This window comes from Zerene cesonia, chromosome 10 (assembly GCF_012273895.1).
Source record: "Zerene cesonia ecotype Mississippi chromosome 10, Zerene_cesonia_1.1, whole genome shotgun sequence".
NCBI classification, from domain to species: Eukaryota; Metazoa; Arthropoda; class Insecta; order Lepidoptera; family Pieridae; genus Zerene; species Zerene cesonia.
In genome coordinates, this window is record NC_052111.1 from 9,307,529 (window position 1) to 9,331,368 (window position 23,840).

Consider the following 23,840-nt stretch of genomic DNA (forward strand, 5'->3'; position numbering starts at 1 on the left):
TTACTAACAACACCGCAGGGTGCAGCTAGTAATAAATTTAAATAATCAAGTTGACCGTTTAAGTAATAAAATAGAATCTAAAATAATTTGATAACCTCCCTAATTATTGGCATATCAAAATAGACGGGATCTCGAGATGAACCTCATAAATTTGTATTAAGATAGCCTCTTCACTCGTAATTAAGAGCGATAATAAACTGATCTCTCTCATAGTCAATTAACTTTCTTTCCCAAGTAAAGACTCGAAAGTAATTTTAATATTGGGCCTGTAATAATTTTGAAAATCCTGTTTATTTCAAAGCTGAGTCAGTCGATTTGAATTTCAGCGTTAGATTATAACGACTTAGTAGAATAGAATATGTATGCTACTAGCTTTTCGCTCGTGGCTTCGCCCGTGTTGTCAAAGGAAATTGCGAAAGCAATCAGATGCCTCCCGCGGTAAGAAGTAGTCTTTATCTCTCTCTAACCTAACGTCAAACAAAAAATCTACAGTCGCATATATAGACAAAATAAACACACACATTTATAAAATTAATAAGGTAAATCTTTTTGTTTACAGTAAACAAACAGAATTTGCTCAATAATAAGGGGAAAAAATCTATTTGTATTTTCATTTCATCAAAGGTAATCTATTTCTGAAGTAGGAAATTTGTTTAATTTTAAAGTTGAGATAAATTTATACGTCTTTGAAATGGAAATTTCTGAACGCGATGAGAGTTTAATTTTCGGAGTTATCATCAGAGATTGAAGACAAAATTGATTCGATTTTCTCGATACCAAAATTAATTGTACCTTCTATATAACTAATTATATTTTATTTAGTATTACATAGATAAGTAACAATAGGGACCAAAAACCTTTCGTCAAGACCTTACTTCTATGTATACATTGGCCCACATTAACCGTGTTTGTCCCGATCCTATTTTTATCAACTCTTTAACCTTTCCCTCACATTCTGCTTGATAATTTTAGAGATAAACGTGGCTGGGAGGCGTTGGATGAAAACCTATATAGGTTAGAAATATACAAATGTCCCATTCGCCAAATACATGAATCCTTAAAAACGATAATAGATTCTGCTGAGTAAATTTGGATAGCAGTTCTGCGTCCTTCATTGGAGTTTAATTAAAACAATCTATAGAGCGAGCTGGGAACACTTAATTTAGTTCTTTGTTTAAACTCGGGACGCTTGATGCAAATCTTTGGATTTATACTGAGACTGAGATTGCGTAATCCTGTGTATATATTTAGGTTGGGCTACTTAATGGTTACAATTTGAATTTTAACTAGCTACAAAGTATTGGCACAAAAATTGTTGAGTAGTCTATACGAAGAGTAATAAACAATTTTATATCAATGCCAACTGGTAGATAATAGAACTGCAACCAAATGAAAAAAATCGTGTTGCTAAATAATAGATTTTGTCCCTTTTGTATGAATGATCCTTGCTCAACATCAAACAAAGTCACCTAGAAATCAAAGACCATTTCATCGGTCACACAATCACGATATGTAACGTCTTAGCCTCGCTGTAACCACGCTTGCTTAGATATTATGAATAAGTCGCATTTAAAATCCGTTAAAAATTATTATTCGTGGGTCTTCAATTTCTTATTATACTTGCATAAACTCAAGCAAAGTCACCTAGCAATTTCTTGATAATTGGTGACAACAAATGTATCATTAACTAACACTACTGAGCTAATCTAAGTTAAGCTAAGCTAAGTAAGTAAATAAATAAATTTCTTTATGATAAAGCTCCGCTAACAGTATCTACGGCCGCAGGTGCGTGCGACGTGGCGGGCGGCGCGGGTTCCGTGAACTCCCTGCCGGCGCTCGGGAGCGCGCGGCTCACGCCGTCGTTCGACGCGTCCACGCCGAGAAACGTCACCGCGCTAGTTGGAAAGTCCGCCTACCTCAGCTGCCGCGTGAGAAACCTCGGGAACAGAACGGTAAGTGAATATTTTGCATAACGTTGCTATAATGAATATTTTATGAAGGACACTTTGTTAAGAAAATTGACTGGAAACTTTATGATGTTAAAGGGTGCTTTTATGCTTTTTGTTCATTTTTTTATATCCAAAGGTTTGTATTAAATTTCACATTAATGTATACAAAGAATCCTAGCATGGGAGCAAGTGTTCTTAATTTCTATATATCATAATATCTTTTGGAAAATTAATTATTGTTGTTGATAAAACATCCTTATAGAAGTAATTATGTTATTGAAATGGTAATTTGAAAACAAAACAATCGAAATGATACATAATAATATTTTTAACACGTTACCTTCAGATGGCCGCAACTGGAGCCACAGGCCCACAAACGCGACGGAAACATGAATCAAAGAAATGTCCTTTGGGTATTGATACAATCTTATTTCACGGACGAAAGGTTCTTTGTAGCAACAAAATTTCTATTGTATAATGTATTGACTTACAATTCTATCCTTTTACTATAATCACATGTTTTATGTTTTACAACCACATATAGTAATACTAGCTGCGCCCCCGAATATCGGGATAAAAAGTTGCCTATATGTTATTCCAGTTATCCAGCTATCTACGTACCAAATTTCATTGCAATCGGTTCAGTAGTTTTTACGTGAAAGAGTAACAAACATCCATACATCCATACTTAAAAACTTTCGCCTTTATAATAGTAGTAGGATTCATAATATGTCGATTTAACAAAAAGTTACATCATGTTTATACCCTTATAAGTTAATCTTTGGTTGTTTTCGTTTCAATCTGTTTACTAAACTACTTAACGATTTCATTGTAGTACAATTTTTTTTTGTGAATTTGTTTATAAAGTCAAAGATACATTACTTTCACAAAAACATAGAAAATAAAAACGTTTGTAGAAAGGCCTAACATTAAAAAAATATGTTTTAGTATTTTGAAATGAAATTCACAGATTCATTACCGTAATAGCAAGCATAACATATGGCTGCAAGTTCTCAGTCACCGCTGTGCCATAAGCTAGAAATGCAATAAACGACATGTACAATAGGTGACCCAGTTCCCACAAAAAATTGGCATGCGCCTGTTACTTTGTACAGAACTTTGGCAAACGTGGTTATAGCTCGATAGTTATTACGCCGTATTAACAATTTATACGATATTTAAAATGAAGTGGAATTAAGATAATGAGATGGCAACTCGTGTTGTCGCGTCTTGGCGAATGGGAGCGTTGTGTTATGTTAGAATTTATTGCGCCTGGTGGTTGCGTTAGCTTCATCTGCCGAGATTGTACGTTCTGAATTGTTTACGCTTCGTTCTGCGCTGTGAATTATGAAGTTAGAGGCAAATATTCGCTTGACGGCGCTGAAAATGATGTTGGAAGACTTGATAATGTAATTGATTTATTAATAACTAGCTGCGCCCCGCGGTTTCACCCGCGTAAGTCCGTATCCCGTAGGAATATCGGGATAAAAAGTAGCCTATATGTTATTCCAGTTGTCCAGCTATCTACGTACCAAATTTTATTGCAATCGGTTCAGTAGTTTTTGCGTGAAAGAGCAACAAATACACACACATCCTTACAAACTTTCGCATTTATGATATTAGTAGAATAGGATAGTAGGATAATGTAATTTATTAATGAAATGCTTTATTTGTCATCATAATTCTTTCCTTGTTGTGAAGAAATTTTTCATAGATGTCTTGCTACTTTGGGGGCAGTAGCATTGTTATGTTAGATTCTTACTAACCTCAGGAAGGTCTATTTTGATAGAAGTAATGAAAGGTTCCCTAGATCTCCGATAGAATCACATGCTCTTCGCTTGATGCTTGCTATTTGTATTCCCACATGCCCCAACTTCAGCGCGTAGTGCTACAACAGACATAGCCTTCACAACTTACTTATAGTAAGTAGACTTTACTTAGTGAAGGACTATTGTCTAAAATAGGTCTATATAAAAAGTAAAAATAGTAAAATTTTACTCAATTCCTAACTCTTTTCAATTTTTATTAAAACTAAAAAAAAAGTTCATCTTTTTAAAGCGTTTCGTTTTTTTTAACGTTGATAATATATTTCATTTATATACATAGAAAGTAATTACTTCAAAAATAGAGTTTCAGATTAATATAGCACACAGTTATTGCAATTAAAATATACAAAGGAACATGTCCGACACGTTTTTATAATGATGACGTGTTTTTGTACCCGAAACGTTGGAATTTGTTAAAACTGTAGAACCATAGTTCATTCAACCCACTACATAAACACATGTAGAAAACATCGAAATAAAATCTACACCGTAAAACACGGGTTAGATCTTTGATTTAATGACGTATGAAAACGATTGCGATATATTTTCGTAAAGGAAACTGTACTATTTGGCTTCCATCTTCATAAAATATGTAATTCTTTCAAGAATTTGTTTTATGAATATTTTATTGTGATTGAATTATGTTTGAGCAGAAGCTTTATGCGCAGCTTGCGTATGGTATATTTAAATGAAATCAAGGTATGTATGACTTCGGCTTTTTCGTAGCGGAACTCGATAAAAAATGAATGGCTTACGTCTTATGTTGGTAGTAATTTTGCAGAGTCAAGTCACATATAACAATTATGATAAATATATAACCTTATTGATTACACATACGGTCCTTCAAACACATTCACCACACCACGAGCTCTTTTCACTTCAGGCGCGAGAAATATCTCTCACTTTGAACATCAACAAAGCAACAAACTAAAACCTCACTCAAACTCAAAACAAGGCAGGTAAACAGACAGGCCTTTCAGTCATACACCCCTCACGCAAGTGCACCTAGCTCTTCATAAAGCCATTACGTACCAGCCGCCCCAATGGTCTGACGCCTGTCAGCCTCGCAGATTGTCTGACGCCTGTCAGAGTGGAGGAGTTACGGGAACGCATAATTATACGTGATTGTGCAGCATCGCTTTATGCGTGAAAATTGTAAGAGTTTGGAGATGTAGCCTAAATACTTCCTTAAAAGCTGTTCTGGTAACGGTTTTAACGTGTATCATTGTGGGTTTGTCATTGTTGAAGTCGAGTGTTGTTAGCTGTATATATTGTTATTTGATAAGTGATTTCTAATCTCTTCTTGTACTCATAAGAACATGTACGTGATGTGGGTTCGTTTATAATTAATTAATACGTTTATTTTTAAATATCGTTACTTTTGACATACTTATTTTCCACAAAAATAGATCACGTTCCCGGGGAGGGGGGTACCACTTCAGTCCCTTAAATGTATAGTCGAATTGAGAATCGTTATATTTCGTTTTTCTTCTAATTCGCTATATTTTAATACAGCATAATTTTGACATGGCATAAAACACACTAATGCGAAGTTATGGCGTATTGAGTCTTTAATGTCTTTGGAAATTATCAATATTTATATAGATAGATAGATATATGAATGTTTATTTCACGAAACAAGGTATACAAAACGAAAGAAGAACAATGAAACAAATAGGTGAAAACAAAAAAAAAATAAAGATGTAAACTTATTGAAACTAACAAACAAAACTCAATCTGAGTAAATCCAAAGACAAATTATCTTCCTTTATTTCGTATTAGAAATCCTGTCTGTTTATTTCAAACTTGTTATAACTTTCTAATGATCAACTATAGTTTATTTTATTCGAATGACACAAAGTTAAATTAATCTTCGTACAATTATTAAATTTGAACTCAAACAAAATTGTAATTATGAGAAATTTAGTCAAGTAAACAATCAAAATCTTGATTCATTACAAAATTAGCAGATATTATGTAGATGGTTTCACCCGCAGACGAAACCACAGGCAAAAGCTATACAGCTGTGTACATTGTACATAGCTCCTCTGTAGCTTATTGTGTTATGATCCACGTCATCATGACTGGCAAAGTTTAATCAAAATCCGCCTACTATTTACCTGATTAAACAACAAATATCCAAATAATATCTCCCCATCGAAATATCCAAACTTTCGCAATTATAAAAACAGTATATTTCGAAACGTTTCAAAAATAACATCATTTAAGTTAGAGCTTAAGTATGAACTTTATAAAGACGTATTAACCCGAGTTGGACGAAATATTAAAACGTTTGAAATGCTACACCGAAATTCATTTCCTAAATAATGTTTGAAGCATCTCATATTTCGACCGGTTGGGAAGAGTTTGTTTGTTTTATATTTGCGAGATAATTCGGAGCTAATTGAGCGTTAAAAGGAAGGTTTTACAATATATTTTATTTATAATCTATGTATATATTTTATTTATTATCTATTATAAATGCATTAAAAAAATATTTCGTAGATTTTTAGAAGCGAGTAGGAGACAGAAGCTCCCATATCATTATCTGATATGTTACACTGTTATACCATTTTTCCATTATATCTTTTAATATCTTCTGTACATATTGTTGAAAAATTAATACATATTCATAAAAATATATCTTTTTTATTTAATACATATGAAATAAGAAAACAAGTTTCCAAAAGCAGTTTAATGATTTTGATATATTCTACAAGAAACACAATTTTTAATTACAGTTCGGATGTTAATTAGCAAGTTACAGCTCTTACCCATCGAGGGTGCGCTGTTTGTTCTTCGAGCAATTTTTAATAATTATTCTCACCTCCTTTGAAATGTTTAATTTGTTAGCTAACTCAATTTAACATCCCTTCGCGAAGTCGAATAATATTTTATGTTTTTTAATTAAGAAAGTACGGAAGTTTGACTGTTAATGGATCCGACCCGGCCCCGAGTGAAACTTTATGCGTTTGGGAGAGACATGACCACGTTGTTTTTGTTTTCTTGTTTTTTCGTACGATTATGAAAGTCGATGTGATTAGCTACAAGGAAATGTTAAAATATCCTGTATTATAATCTTAGGTTTTTCGTGTTGCAGTGTCAGTGATAACGGTTTAATTAGTTATTATTATTTTTTACATTAAAATTTTATAGAAAATGCTTCTGAAGCTTCTGAAGCCCTGGTAAGATGTGAAAGTGATGCTAGTTTATCTTTCTAGATTAATTGTATTGTGAAATAATGTTTTCATAATTGTACTCAAAATATTTTGTAATAACCCATTTCAATGTCTTAAAACGTACTTCAATTTCCAATAATTTTTCTCAAGTCAAATGACTCGAAGGAATATTTCCCAATAAGTTATTTTTATCTATCAACATCATACAAGCACCGGGCTTCTAAAGATTCAGCGCCAAACACCATAACAACGTCGTAGATGATTCGAGAAGAAACAAAATCCATTAGTACATTGGTACAGAGCTACACGCCCAAAGCGGGAACATTAGCTACAACGGCGGGTAAACACGGGCTTATGAATATTCACGGTGTCATTATCATTAACAAATGCCTCAGTGTAAGAACGAGGCTCAGATCATTATGCGAGTTTCCACACCGCTCTCTGATTTATTTTAACACTCATCGTACCAACCGTGTATGATGACTTGATACTCGGGCGGAGCTATATCTTGTCGTAAAACAATGTTCGTTGTAAGAAATAATGTTCATAAAAAATCAAATCGGACAGTTAGAAGCAACCAATGAATTATAATTATTTTTGAAATTGTTGTCATTTGGATTAAATTTGGAGAGTAAAAGACGGTGATCTTATTTGTCGCAAGGACTTATTTGAAATTGGCTCATATTTGCTTTGCATTCATATTTGTGCGTTATGCATGGTAAAAAGCTGAATCCAAACTATATAAATAAAATATAAAACAGCAATTGGGAAATATGCACTTCAACTTTAAATTAACAGTTATTAAGGTTGAATAATTATTTTATATTCGCTACAGGATTTCTATTGCATTATGTCTAAATTCAACTATTGTTATATAGAACAGCAGTAACCAAATAATATAATGAGTACCTATTATATTTACGGTTAATGTGTATTTTATTAATGTCCATCAAATGTCCGGAAGGAATGTAGTCATACTTATTGAAACAATTAAAAGTTGCTTCTCCAAAAATCAAACTTCACCTAGATTCGATCAGTCACTTTTAAAATAAGTTACTGTAAAAGGAGTCATCTATAAACTTCCCCACAAACTTTCCACTTTTTTATCGGTAAAAAGTTTCAACGTTTCAAGATCTAAAAAGAAAATCCAAAAAACAATAGTTTCAGGGATAAGCTTTGATAATTTCAAGTAGCGACGCCAGCGTCGTAAAAGATAATTTATTATTTTTAATTAATACGGGCCAAGTTAGCCCGTTACCCCGCTTTATGGTTCTGGATAATGAAATGATGTCACTGTGAGGCGCTTTGACACTCCTAAAGTCAGCTATGAAAACATGTTATTTCAATAACACAAACAATTACTTTTCAAGGTGAAACAAATGTTTATAGTGAGGTACCGTGTCCCCTAGTGTGATATACATCTGTTTCACTGATCGTTTCTCTTTATGGAAAAGTAGGTGATCAGCATTGTGTGTCCTGCCAGACCGTTTTTGCCAGTTTTTGCGTTGTTGCCAGATATTTTTTTTATTGACCACACTCGGAATCGACCCTGGTCCTCTTGGTTCTACGTTCATACGTTAACCACTTTAGGTAAGGAGGCGGTCAAATGTTTATAGATGTTAGATATAAATGTGAATTTGAACTGTGGTAACGTAATTGGTTTCAAAATGGTTTTATATTTGTTTTTATTGTGTCTTGACTATAAAAGCCATCCATTTACACAGCAAAATGTAGTGAAAATACGTAAATAATCTTCTCATTCCATTCCATTTAGCATACACAAATAATATTTTCAATAAAGACCAACCAAATAAACAATAGTTAAAAAAAACTAAAAAACACGCTTTAACAAAAATCATATTTTGCAAATTAAAAAATGGAATAATTTTATCAAATTAGTGTATTGTCATCGATCCTCAATAAATCTACAAAGTTTGAACGAAATCTGGCCGTTTAAAGTGGGTCAAAATCGCGCCCAAAGAAGTCGGTTACAAACAAACATACAAACAAACATACAAACAAACATACAGGTGAAGCTAATAAAAAGCGTGTAAAAATAATACCTACCATAACTGAACCTACAAACGCTGAAGCCGAAAAACACCTCCGGATATTTAAAAATATTCCCATTCGGTACAGTATATTGGTAGAAGTTACAGTAAATACGGCGAGGGGATTAGAACAAAGTTTACAGTACATTTTTGGACGTTTATTTACAATAAACAGGAGAGGTTGTTGGCTAGCGGCCAGCGCCCGGCGGAGTGACCCCGGCGGATTGCTAACTTAACCGCCAAACATTTTTGGGACCGATTGATTGACATATTACAAGCGTTACATATGTACAGACGTGTATGCTAAACTTTCAGGTATAAATGACATTTATTTTTGCGGTAAAATGTTATGTTAAAAACTTAGCAGGTATTGAACATATGTTTTTAAATATAAACAAACAAATGTTAACCTCAACCATATGTTAAAGTATTTATATGAAAGAAATCGACAAAATAATTAATCTAATTGGAAAGTGATTTCTCATTTAATGTTTAGACTCAATTTGCATAAAACCAGAAAACAACATAAAGTCACGATGAAATAAAAACAGGAAGAATAATCACACGTTTAAAAACCACAAATATAAGTCAAATAAATCTCACAATTCACGCTAATACTATGAAAACACAATTATTGAGATTTCTCCGAGCGGCAATTCATATCGGTCTGTCAACAGTTTTATACTTAAGCCAATAAGGACGAAAGTTGCGTGCGACAAACAGACAAGTCGTTTATGTGTTTTATTGAATGTGCTGAGATTACAATAACTTGAGACGGGGATGATTTATCGGTGCACGCGAAATTCGATTCTATTGTTATTTTTCTTTAATACATTCGATTGAAGTTCCGAGTTAAAAAAGATTGGAGTTTACGAGTTCATATGAAAGTGGGTTACATTTTAAGAGATAAATCATTTGCGAACAAATCCTTTATGCGGTGTTTGTACAACGATATTTAGATTTTATAATTTACTAGCGGTCCGCCCCGGCTTCGCCCGTGGTACATATATAGCCTATAGCTTTCCACAATAAATGGGCAATGGAACACTGAAAGAATTCAAATCAAATTTCAAAAAAGATCAGTAGTTCCTGAGATTTGCGGGTTTGAACAAACAAACAAACAAACTCTTCAGCTTTATGATATTAAAGTATAGACTTAGAATTGAGAATTTTGAAACTACTAAGTATTTTATAAATTGAAAACTTAATTTTTTGACAAATAATCCGACAGTTGTTTTTCTATCTTAGCACGATCTGTCAATCGTTTTTCTATATTTGGTACATTTCTTTAGATTTTCTCTCATAATATTCTTCTGATAATAACAAACACTACAACCAAGACGGTCCAGCTGTTCCCGTTCCAAAAACGAAATAGGGATTAATTTTTGTGTATGTATATTGATTTGAACACTCCTAACAAATTTACCGATTGTATTCTGTACAGCGGGATGAGACCACGTCTAAAGTATGCGTCCCATACGCACAGGAATGCGTTAAGAGGCTTAGGAGGGTCGCAACAGCTTTGCAATTTTTGTTTTAATGTGGTTAACGATGCCAGCTATGTTTGTACCTTTGGAGTGTCCTTTCAAGCATTAACAAGATCCTCTTTTATTTATAATAGCATTAAGGATAAACAAAACTCAACGATTTATTAAAATTTCTAGAAGCGCTTTTGCATCGCCATAACATAGTTAAATAGAGCTTCAGAAAGCAGTATCTATGTCAAAATTCCATGGATTTTTCATTTTCCGATAAACAATGAAATCCATAGTTCTTTGAACTTATATATTATAATGAAAAATTAAAAAATACTAAACAAGCATTTGTTGACGGTGAAAAAATAGTAGTCAAAATAAAAAAAATACATTAAGAACCTCCGTTTTGGGGATGTCGGTTAAAATTGCATATAACTCAAAACCATCTTTTATTTTAAGTAAATCTAGTTAGAGTGAACTTTAATTAAAAAGTTCGACCTCGTCATAGATTGCAACTTCTGTGATTTAAGTTTTGCAATTAAAATATGTTTTAAGAAAAAGAGTGTTCGAGCGAATTTTATTAATAGAGTTTAAGGTAGCATAAGGTGTAATATAAACAGAACCATTTAGAAATTAAAAACTTTTCAACGGATTTTAAACGCGATTTATTCATTATATTATTAACCCGACGTTTCGAACACTTTACAGCGAGCGTGGTCACGGGGATATTATATATATTTATTTATTTATTTATTTTATACTTTATTGCACACAAACATTTACAAAAAAAGACATATATGAAACAAAAACAAAAGAGACATTATGCACAAATGGCGGCCTTATCGCTAGGTAGCGATCTCTTCCAGACTACCATATAACATAAAAGAGAGACATTTTGAAGAGGAGGGTGAGCAAAAATTAAGGTAATTGGAAAAAATTCTGTTAAATATACTTATAGATTGCAGTCAAAATAAATAAACTTATAATGAGGTCATATTATACATATATACAAAAAAGGATTATCAAATAATTTTATACAATTTAAGGCGAAGAAAACAAACAAAAAGCGACAAAAGAAATAAAAGGAGGAAAAAGCTAACATAGTGAAAGATAGTGAGACTTATGTATGTGATATATATATATATATATAAAGACTAGTTGACCGACAAATGCTGTTATGCGTTACTATTATAATTCAGTGTTTGAAAATAGATTTTGCCCGATCAGACCTCTTTTTTAACGTTGGGAACTGAATTTACACATCCCCTCTACAGTTATACTGCGCGAGGGGGTATGTGGGACTCGCACGAAGCCATACCCACTACAACCCAACCATGCCCATCGTTCGCCATCAGCGGAGGGGTTCACAGCTAGACCTCATACCCCTGCCGTCTGTGCACAACACAAAATTTTATGAGAAACAGTTCAGCTGTTCGAAGGAGTATGGTAACTAACATTGTAACATATTACAGGGTTGCTAAAATAGATTAAGATTAAAAGATAAGAGATTTACTAAAAGGTGAATAAGTTTAATGTGTACAATGTTGGTGTGACTTGTGGGATAAATACTGGACTGAATCCATTGACTGACGCGTGTGATTTGTTATCCAAATATATTCAAAGCTCCAATTGGCTATTCCGCTAAATTATTTTCAACGAGTTATAACAAATTTCAGATTCTATTCGGACAAAGAGAAGCGGCGAATAGTTGGCAACTCATACAATCGAAGTTTATAAATTTGTGGACCACTTGAAACCTTCGGTTGAGTGCGATTTGCTCTGTTTGCACGGAACTTTCTCAAATGCGTTGAAAGCTCACAATCGATAACTATATATACGCAATTGAGTTCGTAATGCGGTCGTTTGATGCACTTAGCATACTTTATATTTTGTGTTCATTTATAACAGGAGTTGTTTAAGCAGTGGTGGAACAGAGGGCCTCGGGCTTAAAATCGTCAAGGCGGGGTTCGAGACCAGGCGAGCGCGCAGAAAACAAATTTATTTTTCAATTTATCTGCGCATGTATAACATCACCACTGCTCAAAACGGTGAAGGAAAACATCGTTAGGAAACCGGCATGTCCGAGTATCAAAAATTCGACGACATGTGTCATCTGCCGACTTTCACTTGGGCAGCGTGGTGGATTATGGCCTGAACCCTCATAGGAGGCCTGTGTCCCAGCAGTGGGAATATATGGGCATATATGGGCTGTTGATGATAACACGAGTTAGTAATTGTGAGCAATTAGTTGTAGGTTGGGAAGTATTTGCAGTTTTTAGTGAAGATTAATCTGAACTGACAGCTCTATTGTATAGCCTTCTTCCAATCTGATGTCGTCTCTTAATGTATCTTTAAATACGGTAGTCATATTGAAATGAGATCTAATCTAATGTTAATAAGAGATCCACAAAATAGTGAGAAGTTACAATGTTCACTGCTCCTGACTTATAATTGAAAATTGATTAATTCCATACTGAAATGAGGAAAAAATGAATTCCTAATTCAAAACTGTTTCAGACTCCTCTTGCTATCTAAACGACTGTTCTGACTGACTGAGCCTGCAACAGATATTAGTCTAAGAAATACTCATCTTATGACCATCATGAAAAGAGTCTCGAAAGACGAGGTTAAATGAAACGAAATATTAGTATAAATTGCCTGTAGTAGAATTTAGATCCTGATAATAATGCGGCCATACGAGTTCTAGTCAATTTAACCGACATGTTGACATATATCGAACTAACATCGCTGCTCGCCGAAAATGTTACATGTAATGTGGGTAGTAATGATAATGACAAATAATAGTTGGCTACAGAGGCAGTTTTCGTGTTCGCTGCTTTTGGGATCCATTATCTAGTTCGGTTGTTGACTTTGTTAGCAAAATTTGGTATGTATATTTTAAATGTTAAATTTTTACTTAACATTTTCATCAAATGATACATCTTTGTATAGATCAACGTCTGCCAATGGCGACTTATGACGACAAAACTAATTTTAATTTAAACAATGAAATCCATAGTTCTTTGTTATCCTCTCTTCCTGTTGTTTGTGAAAACGAAAGAGCATCGTTTAAATTACGCACTCCAGTTCACTAAATAAATTAATGTTAAACACCTCTATCACTAAGTGCCTGCGGAGCCTACGCAAAGGCAGGTTATAAATCTATCTCCGCCCTTTGGGTAGTGGTCACAAGCCACGGGAAATAGCGACGTACGACAACAGATAAGCAATTATAGAATCGATTGTGCAAACAATATAGCTCAGGACGGTAGTTTTTTATAAAGCTAAGATACCCCTTCAGTGATAGTTCGTATGAATTAGTTTTCTGTATGTATATTTTTTGTTCTTGGAAGTCATTTGTTTTAATATGAATACTAAATAAGATGTAGCTAACTTTCTTACTATTTATTTAGAAATTTTATATAGATGTTTGATCCATTTCCATTAAGAGAGTAAATATACATATCCTAACTCGTATAAGTAAATAATTACAGTCAAAATTCACTCCTAGGATAACGTGTGAAAGTAGATTTTTGTCAATTATTGCTAAAATTCGCCACCGCTCGTTCATGTTACATAAAATTCGGCCATAGCGCTTGAACCGCTAACAAATGGCCGACAATACAAACACGGATAATTAATATTTTAGTGGGCCTCCGATGAAATAGTTCGGATGTTTGGAATGGAATTTGTTTGGCTTTCTGTTAATATCTGTATGTATATACTCACCCAATATTTCAAATAAACCGATTAGATTATCTCACTATAGGCGATTGCTTTGTTCGGGTGATTCTGGGATAAAAAATAGTCGATATAACTTAGTATTGATGTAGCTTTATAATACGTGAAAAAATTCAAAATCAGTCTAGTAGATCTAGATATTACAACCTCACAAACGTATAAACATTAAATCTTTGTAACATTTGTATGAAGCGTACAAATATTGTCGATTGTAAATGTATTTTATGTTTATTATCTGTGTAATTTCTTAAAAAAAAAAGAAAAGTGTCAATCTATCAAAATTACTTTCACTGAGTTAATCTTTGACCCCTGCATCTGACAAGTCACGGTGACCAACCGAGTCACGAAATCCTTTTAAACATCTAAATAACTTTTAAATGATAACATGGTGCACCACACACATTTTTTCTTAGGCAATGAGTTAGGCTGAACCTTCATGCTCTGAGGTGAAAGGTTTGACCGTATTAACTCGGAAAAGACGAAAGTACCTGAACGAAGAAGATACAGACTGTTAAATTAATCGCAATTGCCCGTGAAGTTTTAACTTGTGCCGATCGGTAATTTTTTGTAAAAAATCTTTGTCATTCTGAGTCACCATTTCTTTTTAAATTGTCATAATTGAGAGCGTTAGCATTGACTTCTGGGTTGGTCACGAAGCAACGGCACTGAATCCACCATCCACCATCTCGTACTTATTAGCATTATTGCTATATACATGTTTCCCTTTGTTTAAATTATTAAATACTAGTTTTTATTAAAACGTTGGATTCTTTTAGATGACACACACACAGAGGTTAATACGTTTCGGCTGTCAGCGCCGACGGTCACCGTGCCGTCAGCGGGTAAACCAATCTTTGTTAGGTTATTAACGTTGAATAATGAAATAAATAACCACCATTCAACCACCTCTCTTTGTTATCATTTAATGTCATGTCGTGAATTAAATTCTGTATTTGTTATATAATCGCTACTTGTTTAGTTTTGGCTACTTGTTTTTACCACCATTAATGGCATAAATGCAGTTTATTTATCTTCAACAATTAAAATTGCAACGTTTTTCAAATTGTTATGAACTTAAAGTAAGACCCGTACCCTTTTTCTCACACATTCCAGGCCATTATTGAAAAGCGATCGACGCTTTTGCAGAGGTCCCATCACGGCAATATTAATGGGTTCAAGAAACAAAATTATAATTCAATTTGTACAAAACAACTTAAGACTCGATTAATTGAAATGACCTAAAACGGTGGCTCACGAAACACTCGCAAGATCCGCTAGCTTTATGTCTATATACGATCTCATTCAGCCAGCTATTAATAATAACAAAGCCCCAAAGCGATGTTTTTCCATTTAACGATAATGGAACAACTCAAACCCTTCGTTCAATTAAAAAAGGCACCGGGAAGATAGCGCCAAAAACGTACATTGTTCCCTTTTATATCGACGCCTTTGTTTCATTTGTTGAAAAAAACATATCGAATTCGCAAAATCGCGAATTCAACTCACGTTTTAGCCAATAATAAGGCGAGGAGTAGCTCGGTTTGTGTGCTGCCACACGCGTAGAGGCCTGGATGCCGCAGGCAGGTGCCTTAACACTAGTTACGGTAAGGTCTTCTGCAAATATTTGATGCAACACAATTTTTTTCTCTAATTTTCAATTTTTGCACGGTGAATAGTTGTTTTAAATGACAAAATTATCCTGAATAAATTAATAAAATGCAAGAGTTATTAGAGGATTATAGATTATAGGAGTTTAAGAAGTAATACTATTACTAAAAATTAGGACAAAAGAAGCCTTAATTACACAACATGAATATTTGCTTACACCCATGTCAAAAAGTTACTTGTAGTTATAGTGAGGCGGTATCTAGACGCCTCTAAGTCTGGGAGCATCAGCGGCTCGCCCAGATGGATCCCCGCTATTCTTTGCAATTGTCCATTTAGAAAATACGTGCTCACCTTTCGTTTGCCAAAATTATACTTATTCATAAACCGGAATGTTTTATTTATTTGTTGTTGCGAACAGCTCTGATCCACTTTCGAAGTCGGTCAAAAGCGCCGCCAAGTAACTTTGTTATTTTATACATTTTTTTCACCGCGAATTTGGCAGCGACTCACCTGATTTTTAAGTACTTCCCTCCGTGCTTTTCATATAATTTTCTTCTTTTTATACGAGATGTATGCTCGATATGTTAGTTTATTATTATATTGAACAAACTAGTCATCTCTTGACTCGCCTATCAGTGTGCATTTCAAAGTACAGTATAGTCTAACTGTACTTTAAATGCAGACTCACAGCCGACGCTATATGCAACGTGGTTCTACACATGTGTTAAATATGCGTTGTAATATTTGAACCGAATCAATAAGCGATACAATAAAATTTTTCATATTTTAAACAACTTTAGAAATAATAAATACATTTGAACGCATTAAAAACAAAATGAGTAGACATGATAATGTAAAAAAAACTGAAATAATTAACCAAATATAAAAGACAAAGCGCGTAAACAGACAGCAGGCGACTGTGAGAAGAATAATAAATAAAAAGCTTTTGTAAAGACAATTTCATCTGAGCCCCGTTACAGCTGAACCCTTACAATATCATATAAAAGGAAATGTATTTACCCGTACTAAAAACAAATACATACTTCGCCCCGTATTATAATAAAATACTCGAATAAAAGAAACAATTTGTTTAAACCGTCTGAACCTAGATATTGTTTAGATACACTCAGATAAACATTCATTAGGATAATTTTGATACCATTAAAATTTATATTGTTTATTACAATTTGTAATTCAATACTTATTTAAATACGCATTTAAATACAAAGAACGATGCAATAATTTTCTAAATGTTTTGCTTAAAGCCCATAATTGTTTAAGGAAAATCTTTACCTACCGATCTCATTCCTGCGACGATATTGCGTCCGAGTCAAAATGGCGGATTAAGGGATTTCAAATGAGAGTATTTTTTAAGATTGCCGCTTCATTTACCTTGTGTAGGCTTGTTTTTATTTCACCTTGTGTTACTTGCTTTTCTATCTTTAATTCATAGGATTCTCTTTTGATTCCATATTTAATTGAGAAAACAAAGGCGTTTTGAATGTTATCTAATAAATTAATGCTATCGGGTTTACAGCCGCACGTTTTGTAAAATGACCAAATTGCTTATCGGATCAGTCATGCCAAAATTGATAAAGAAGTTTAAATCATTATAGTCATTGATGATGCTTAAACCCTGGAATTAGCATGTCTGATATTGTAAGGAGTAATCTCAGAAACTGCTAGACTGAGAAATTATTTTACCATTGGCTTATGACGTTTTCCCTAAATGCTATAGGCTATATATGTACCCCGGCTGCGGCCGGGGTAAACACTTGGTAACCATATAAAACGCTGACTAAAATATATATATTACCTTCATGGAACCTTAATTAAGTGTCAAAATAAATAAAAAAGATAAAAATCGAATATCTTCGCGACATAATTAACTCACTGAATTAACCAAAAAGGCTTATAATAAATGTGTTAACCCAGCTCTCACCGCTGAAAAGAAAAAATTGACCGAATACATTACCTTGATTAATATCCCACTATACTATAAACGCGAAAGTTTGTATGGATGTTTCTTGCAAAAACCTCTGCTAGGATCTGAAATTTGGTACAGAGATAGATTAACACATAGACAACATTTTAGCCGAGTATCACACGAGTGTCGCCGCTGGTTCCAGCTAATATTACATAATAATAGCAAACGGAGCAAGTCCCAGTTAAATACTAAACATCGCAAAAGCTTAACGTTCTATGTGTATAAGCGATATCGATCTAGACCTTTTTTATTCTCTTGCCCAAGTATTTTAAATCGCCTAAATGTCACTCATTTATGTTTCATTTTCTAAAGCGAACTATGTATGTGTGTGTGTGTATCGAAGTATGTGTGTTAACTGTATTTTTACACACTTGAATTTTATCTTGAATCGTAACATTAAATAATATTGGTTGAATTACGTCTATCTGTATGTATGTAACACCTTTGAGATCGCTGTGTACTTGACCTATATCACAGTCGCTAGCAGGTCAATAGTTTCGCAAAACCCATCAAAACAAGTTCAAGGTGCACTGAGCACTAAACAAAAAGCCTAAACATCAAAATAAATTAAACGGGACATTAATTAATCACCGCTCCAAAGAATTTCAACAGAATCTATTCACGGCCCTCACAAACCGCGTCAAAACATTTAATTTTTACAGGCATTGAATAAAAATTCAATGAGATCAAGCTATAGAGTCATTATTACATTTGACCGGTTTCTCTCAATAAAAATTCCTTTCAAAACATTACATGAAATTCATAAAGTCTTTCACTTGGCCTTTATATATCTCGTTTGAAATTCGTCTCCATTCATTTGATTATTGAAGCGTTAATTAAACTCAGATGAAATACTTTATTCCTTCCGTCTAAACATGAAGCGGTGTATGAGTTCATTTAATTTTAGTTTGCACTTTCATTTCAGTTTCTGAGTGCACAAATATTGCGTTATTAAACGTTTAAATGGCTAAATGAGCTCGAATATTAGTTGCAACTGTTGCTATTTAACTCTTGTACAAAAATAACACAGTACCTAATATAGTTATATGGAGGCCCCTTGCCATTTTCTTATCCTACTCTGTCCATTTCTTCGTTCGTTCTTTCTAGTCCCGAATACTTTCCTTATCCTTTACCCCTTAAAATCACTACCTATGTGTTTCTATTCAGTTCAGAAATAATTACTTTGTGTCTTTTACCTCTAATCGTAATAAAATAAAAAAGACCCATCATATACGCCAAAAATTCAGAATTTATAACTGAAATACCAAACAAAATTGAATCGCGAAAATGCAATCGTAAATAAAACAACGAAACGCATTGAAAGAGATCTGTTTTATCCGCAATTTACGTGAAAAGTGCTTGCAAGTTTTATTAAAGGTATTATTTCAGATCCAAGTGGGTATTCAGGGGTGACCTTGGGAACTCCAATTATATACGGCACAAACAAGTCGAGATAGGTCGAGAGGCGGCAGCAGTCCGGCGTAATTAAAGCCACAACGGGGTCAGGAATCAATCGACATAGCGAGCGTTCCGCCGCGTCTTGGACTATAATGAGCTGGTGTGTGCCCACTTCATTATTTGATTATGACCGCTGGCAGATGTGGGGGCGAATTAAATAGAGAGATTTACGTGAAGGTGTAATGTAGGGTGATATATAAAACGTGAGTTATGGTGCACTTGACTCGAGGAATGCATTGTTTGCGTCTTTTCAAAATATAATCATTAAGGATGTTTTTACTTCTGCTTAAATATTAACCTTTTCTCTCATTATAAACCTTATTTAATAAATTGCGTATGTTAAACAGTTTTTTCAGTATACAATCAAGAGAGTCACTTAAAAAAATACTAAACAAGTTATATTTAACGATTTTATTTATAGTTTATCAAAGCAAACCACCAACCCTCCGCAAAAAGCAAGCCTCCGCAGAGAGCTAGAGTTACCTACTAGCGGAAAATTTATTATGAGGGAAGTCGTAAAAGAAGTTTATTTTCTATCCAAGCAAGATAATAAAGCCCGCAATCATGAATATTATAACGCCATTAAAATTACCAGGAACGGTATTGCGCGTAAAATCCTTTTACTGCACTTCGAAAAGATTTTCTTTAATTAATGATGTAAATATAAGGGCGCGACCTCGCTCAGAGTGCCCCTTGTTTCCTCGGATTTGCTCCCTCTTTTATATTATTTTCAATTAATCCAGTTATATGGCGTTATTCGAGTGTAGTGTTTCGGAATCTCTCTAATGAACTTTTTGACAGTTTGACGGGACTTTTTGAAATAAATGTTGTATGTGTTCATTTAATAAAAACGACACAATATTAGGCTTTATGTCACACCAGATTTTCCCCGCTGCTTTGGTCAGTCAGTACTTCACCTATGACCGGACTGCGGTAAAAAAAATAATATTACATCTATCACAATAATAAATTTGTTTACCGTTCGAGATCTAAATATCACGATTTTTATATAAACTTATTTTTCGATTCGTGCAACATTAAAACCATTTTACCACACGAATATTATAATAGCGTAACATTTGTTTTAAAAGCATCATGTTTTGATGAATTAAATTGTATCCATCCCGCGACCACATGCTACTGGGGCTATTATATTAAAACATTGGGCTAATTGCAATTATTTGCTGACTTTAGTGCAAACCACTGTTACTCTGTGACATTACTGTAATTACGATATTCTGATTAGAATGTTGTCGCTTTGATTTTATGTTTGTTTTGATTGTGGGAACAAATGCTTTCACTAACTCGAATTATATTAGTAATTGAGTAATTGTGATTTGAAAGTTGAAATTACGTAAAGGGTTTTAAATTATATTTGTTTTTTGAAATAACATCCTGTTTTAAATAATTTTACAACGGAGACGTTAAATATTAGTCCACAGTCGATATTTAGATATTTTTAATGATCTATTTAGTTATATAGCAATTTAAATGAAAATACTTGTAGGACATAATTGTATAACGAACACGAAAATCGAAAACGAAAACATTCCTGGATGATACACGATTTGTGTAAAAGGGACAGAGCCGGGGCGAGTGCGTAGTTTATTTCCACAGATAATATCTATTCATCGCCAATAATTAATCCAATTATAATTGATCTATTGTATCGGGGATAAAACACAAAAGCTCTAAGGAATCGATAGCGCACCGCGATAGCATCTTGTACAACAGATTGTCTGTCATCAATCAAGTTAAGTGGGGGTGAGGGGGAGGGGAGGGGTAAAGGGGGCCAGGGGGGGATTAAACTAAAACACGAGGTAATCCCGAAACGACGAGATATAGCCTCCATTATATAAGTGACGCGAACGATGCAAATAAGTAATTTGTTGAATTAATGATTGTTCATTTCAAGCGCTTTTCATTTTTGGTACAAGCAAGTGGAATCATTCTGACAGTCGTCATTCTTGGTTAAAATCACACTGAAATCGGCTCATTCGTTCGGTGCCATTAGATAGGCATAATATTCACAAATGATAATATGAAGTACGTGGCTCAAATCCTGACTTAAAATCCTTCAAATAACCCGAATGATTTCGTTTAATCTTTGTTTTTGACGTAACTGTTTACAATTTTTTTATATTTCTGTATATAAAAAATAAATAAATTGTGTTGTTTTATTTGAAAGGTGAGTGACGGTGGGCAAGAGTATTTTTAGATAGGTTTAATGATTTTTTATGTTTCAGGAGGGATTTTGTATTAATTACGCAAAGATTTTAAAAATAACATGCGTTTAAACTAAAAATTGACTTTAGAATTTAGTTCTGTAATATAGTAAAATTTAAAGTAAATTTATTTAGTTATTTAGTTTAAAATATCAAATAATGTTCACACAAAACTATTTAAAAGCATCTGCATTTGATACCGAATTTGTTATTTAAATTTATTTGTTTGCTAAAATGAAATTGAAGGCATTACGGGCGGGACTTAGCGTATCATAACATCACAATGCGATGCAAATTCAATAACGGAGTCATGTTAACTTTGTCAAGCCGAAAGCTGTTGTAATGCATTTGCTTAGGATTTAAAATGCAACCCAGCGATGAATTCATTGTAATGTATGGGAAAAGTTGTAGATTTGCTTTGGCGAAATTGTTATTCGTAACTTACATGTAGTATACATTAGGTTTAATTAGAAAACAAATGTTTTGTTTGATTGTTCGTTTGATTTCCTACATTTTTCAAAGCTATAAAGTATTTTTTAAATGAAGAGTATTAAGTCTTGTTATAATGATATCCTTATCCTTACTTGTAGTATAAAATATAAACGCGAAAGTACGATTGTTCGTTTGTCTTTCTTTTACATAGCACAGAGTGATTTTATGGTATGATTTCAGTGTCTGGATAGTTAAGAGATGAGACTAGAGTGACACAGATTACTTTTTATTTCAGCAAAATCTCATTCCCGTGCATTCATTATGATGCGCACTGGAATCACTTCGAAATAAATGAATTCTGATAGATAGTTTCATATGATAATTTGAGATGTTCCAACTGTTTATTTTCTTGGACCAAGCGAGCGTCGCCACGGGTATCCACTTGTATGTACATAAAATAATATACATGAAATATAATATTTAAACTCAATGTTAGATTAAACGAATCTAGTTTTCTCAGTGCAAATATAATTTTCTTGTATTTCTAAAACAGTTGTGCAGCCACTTTCTGCCTTTAGCTTTAATAAACTATAGTTTGTTTAGAAATTAAAAACTTTTCAACGGATTTTAAACGCGATTTATTCATTATATTATTAACCCGACGTTTCGAACACTTTACAGCGAGCGTGGTCACGGGGAGACAGTCTCCCCGTGACCACGCTCGCTGTAAAGTGTTCGAAACGTCGGGTTAATAATATAATGAATAAATCGCGTTTAAAATCCGTTGAAAAGTTTTTAATTTCTAAATGTATAATACTCGCGTGAAACCAAACACAAGAAAAAACTATAGTTTGTGTCGACCATTTGTTCAATCTAATTTCTCCGGTACATGTTCCTTCCAGCTCTTGAACCTATTTTTATCACTTTTCGTGACAATTTTTTTTTTCAGTTTGTAAACAGAAGGTAACAATGAAACATCGATAAAAACTTCTTCTTTCTTCTTTGCACATATGTTATGTATTATCAAAATGAATATTTATATGATATTGCTTTCGAATTAATGATTATTTACTGAAATATGTGTTATTTTAGGCCAATGGATATATGCAATACTAGCATGCACAAGACAACCTCTGAGCATATTAAGGAATTTAGCAAGAAAATGTTCTGAAATAAGGTATTGTGCTTTTATCAGCCCAATAAATTGAATAAACTCTGTGTATAAAAAACACATCGATAAATACTTCTTGGTTAATGCGCAATTTCGGAACGTATTTTCAACATTTAATCATATTAAATGATTGGGTTAATAAACAAAGCCGTTTTATTGTATCATATATCAATATTCATTTTCAGGAATGTTAATACATAATACCATTGATAATATTGATTAAGATTTCATTTCCGAATTTATACGGTATTCATTTTTATGAAAATCTCTAATACGACGACGATGTAATGCTGGTTAATAGAATATTAGTTTTACAATCTGTCCCTTATTTAACCCTAATAAAACCAAAATTAAAATGCCTAAATCTACTCATGAGTAGAAGTTAAACCCGCCTGACTGACATTAAAATTATTAACTCCATAATCGTACCAATTGGAAACACAGATACAGATGTATTATATATATTATTCCATCATATTGATACCTACAATAAAACTGTCTGTGGAACAGATGTATCATGCGTGTTAGCCACGCCCCAGGGAATAGGAACTTCACTAGCTATTGCCCTAAGTTGTTGAGAGTTCTTCTGAAATGCTTCCGTAAAAATTCACCGGAACACTTATTCTGTTTCTTAAAAAGAAGGTAAATTGTTCTTGTATTAAGAGTATTATCGCTGGAAGACAGTGTAATAAGTAACTACGATGAATTTAAGATTAAGCTAAACAGTTGAATTCAATT

The 23,840-nt window shown here is 33.4% G+C and overlaps 1 protein-coding gene across 4 annotated transcripts in view; it reads left to right on the plus strand.

The window, feature by feature from the left end:
* The window catches only part of LOC119829415 (zwei Ig domain protein zig-8-like), a 292,670-nt gene that overhangs the window by 83,091 nt on the left and 185,739 nt on the right, over window positions 1-23,840 (plus strand). For all 4 annotated transcript variants that reach the window (XM_038351899.1, XM_038351900.1, XM_038351901.1 and 1 more), the window contains exon 3: window positions 1,786-1,952. In XM_038351899.1, coding sequence (XP_038207827.1) covers window positions 1,786-1,952 — 167 coding nt within the window. The remainder of the gene's footprint in view (window positions 1-1,785; window positions 1,953-23,840) is intronic.